This window comes from Microcaecilia unicolor, chromosome 2 (assembly GCF_901765095.1).
Source record: "Microcaecilia unicolor chromosome 2, aMicUni1.1, whole genome shotgun sequence".
Lineage (NCBI taxonomy): Eukaryota > Metazoa > Chordata > Amphibia > Gymnophiona > Siphonopidae > Microcaecilia > Microcaecilia unicolor.
This window is the reverse complement of record NC_044032.1, coordinates 555,237,167-555,240,055: the sequence shown is the minus strand read 5'-3', so window position 1 is coordinate 555,240,055 and position 2,889 is coordinate 555,237,167. Positions and strand designations below refer to the sequence as shown.

General features: G+C 40.2%; 1 protein-coding gene across 1 annotated transcript; it reads right to left on the bottom strand.

The window, feature by feature from the left end:
* Positions 1–1,188: 1,188 nt before the first annotated feature.
* Positions 1,189–2,467, bottom strand: GSX2 (GS homeobox 2). Its single transcript, XM_030192641.1, has 2 exons — positions 2,083–2,467; positions 1,189–1,529 (listed from the first exon to the last, which is right to left on the bottom strand). The coding sequence occupies exons 1-2, from the start codon at positions 2,465–2,467 to the stop codon at positions 1,189–1,191; spliced, it is 726 nt and encodes a 241-aa protein (XP_030048501.1).
* Positions 2,468–2,889: the final 422 nt, after the last annotated feature.

Here is a 2,889-nt window from a genome sequence, read left to right as displayed (position 1 = left end):
GATGGCCTAGTGCTCAGTGTGATTTATTAATCTGTATTATTTTCCCCAGCTCTGTTTAGCTATCTGTTTTGTTTCTGCACCAGGTCAAGCCATTCCAGGGGAAACGTGGAACAGTTCCTCATACCTTCTAGAAGCAAGAGAAAGTTGGGTTACTATTTATAGCGCCCCTGAGAAGTCCCAGAACCCCCCCCAAATCTTTCGCAGTCACCTTAAGGGGCCAGGCGATCTCCTAAAAAAGGCAATGTTTTATCTCAAAAGACGCTCCATCAGGATAACCATCACCTCTAAAGTGATTTATGCATGATTTTTTTTTTTTTTATTTGGTAGGATTTGACCTTTTGGAGTCCCATGTGTATCATCTTTTGAAAAACTATTCCATAGTTTTTCTTCCTGCAGTAGGTAACCGTGGACTGTGCTATACTTAACTAATCATCGTACCAAGCTGTTCCGAAAGAGTTTACAATCTGTGTCGTAATATACTGAATTTTTCATTCCTAGTATAAGAGAAAACAAAAACGTGCAAAATAATAACTATTACATTTCTATAGGTTTAGAAAACCCTGACGTAAAATTATTATGATTTAATAGAACACCATAATGAATCACTCTTCTTTGCAGAAATTCCTTTCTAGATGAAGAAATGTACAGTGACACTTTTCGAATGTTATTTATTGATAAGTCAATTAAAATATTTATTCTGATCGTATTTCATTTAAATAAATATAATTTTAATATAAAACTATTCATGTACAAATCAGTGTCCAGTCAAACTTTTTTTATAAGATCTAGAAGTCTTCATATTCTAAACTCATCTTTACCTGCAAAACAAACCCTTTTTCGTCAAAATACAAAAAAAAAAGGTATTTTCTCAAGCTGACCCCAAAACAGGAGGGTCATGCGTTCAAAAATATCAATGTGTTAAAGTTACAAATGATTTCACTGCTTTTTGCACAAGAAGAACAACTTTAAGTTTAATTCTCAAAAGCTATAGTATTTACAATGGAAAGTACATTCCCCGTAATCTGGTAAATTAAAGAAAAATATTGACAAGCCGAGTTCTCTCCTCTTGTAGTGGTAACATGGAAATTGTGTAAAGTTTGTTGGATGCTGACAAATGATGCTTTCACCTTGGTGCAGCCAGCCGCAAACGCTGCGGATCAGACAGTTTTTAAAGACAGTTTGGCGGTTTCATAAAAGTGAGATTTCTTTGTCTTCATTGGCCGACACTGGAGATAAGGATTCTTCGTCTTCCGACCTGGGATAATGTCCCTGGCTGCTGGCACATTTACAACCCCCATGTGTGTTCCTCTGGGTCCCTTTCCCCTCCTTCTTGTGTTTCACCCGTCGGTTCTGGAACCAGATTTTCACCTGTTTCTCGGACAGATTTAGGTAGGTTGCGATCTCTATTCTTCTTAAACGGGACAGGTACATGTTGGATGAAAATTCTCTCTCTAGCTCCAGAAGCTGAGTGCTGGTGAAAGCTGTTCTCATCCTCTTGCCGTTCTGTGTCAGCTTATTATCGTGCCCTCCTGTAAGAGAAAGATTTTTTTTATATATTAGTATTAATGTCATAGAAAGGGAATTTTCATTTGGAAAAAAATATAGACGGAAGTTTTCCAGTTGAAGGTGCATTTCACAAAGATTTCATTTCAATCATTAAATCATACCTAGAAATCAAAGATCTCGTTCTGTGACATTTGAAAAACTGTTATTGCCTCAAACTACCTCGTTTAGTGGACTAACGCCTGAAAATGATTCACCTGTCATATAGCAACACAACCAACAAAAGTTAAGGATCAGCTATTTTGGTTCTATCGCTGGTAAACATCGCCTGTCAAGTAATAGCCTTCCTTTTCTTATGATCGGTTCACAGTGATTTGATCTGCTTTTTTTTTTTTTTACACAATTGTGCCCTTGTGATTTTTCCCATTAAAAACATGTAAAAGTGGTTCTTAATACAGCTGTTAAATCTTAATAACCAGTCCCCCAACCCGAGCAAATTAAAGTTTAAAAAAAAAAAGATCATTTTTGGTTTGTACTGAAAAGTTGCAGGTTTGCCATCATAGGGCTTTTCACTCCTACCCATAGTGAGGCAGTGGAATCTCCTGGGGTCGCTGGCGCTGTAACTGGGGGTACAGACAGGTGGATGTCCGGGGTGACCAATGGAGGGATTTTGCCGCTGGTTCATCCTCTGACAATATTGAGCGTCTCCGCTGGCAAACTGGCTCTTGAGCAAAGGGATGCCAGTCCTGGAGGAGTGGAGATGAGAGGTGACACAGAGGGGGCAGACACAAAAAGTCCCCGTCTTCCTGGAAGGACAGACTGGAGCAGTGACAGACATAACGCTAGGAGAAGGCATGCTAAGGGGGAGCAGGAAGTCTTGGCCATGGTGATGGTCAGGCAGGGATGGCGCTGACCTTGAAGAGTCTTTAATGATTAAAGAGTCGACATAGAAAGATCTGGACATTGCTGGTCCTCCTGAGCAAGACGAATCTTCTTCCTGTACTTCCTCTGTCTCTCTCTCTCTCTCTCTCTCTTCAAAGGCAGCCTAAGTTTCCTCTGAAGCTCTGAAGGTGCTTATGTTCAACAGCAACACAAAGGGGTCCCCGGAGAGGGTTGGTCTTAACGTCACCCACGTGTATCCCCCTGCTTTGAGGCTTTATAGCAACTATTCAACACGTGATAAGTGAAAGAAATGCCCATCTAAATCTGCCCCATTTATCTCACCCTTTTGATAGGCTGTCTGACTTAACAAAACAAGAGCGCTGAAAAAAAACTTTGGAAAGTGTGTGTTTTGTTAATTTTGCTGTGGCTTCAGCGTGCTACTCCGCAGATAAATTACACGGACAGTTCTAAAGAGCAGCTGCTCCGGGTGTTTCAGGAATATGG

What these genes read in the sequence shown, in the direction of transcription:
- GSX2 (XM_030192641.1), bottom strand. Translation starts at nt 2,467, where the DNA reads ATGTCCAGATCTTTCTATGTCGACTCTTTAATCATTAAAGACTCTTCA. An exon ending in ATTCCACTGCCTCACTATGG is followed by an intron (nt 1,530 to 2,082) that starts GTAGGAGTGAAA and finishes TTTCTCTTACAG; the next exon opens with GAGGGCACGATAATAAGCTG.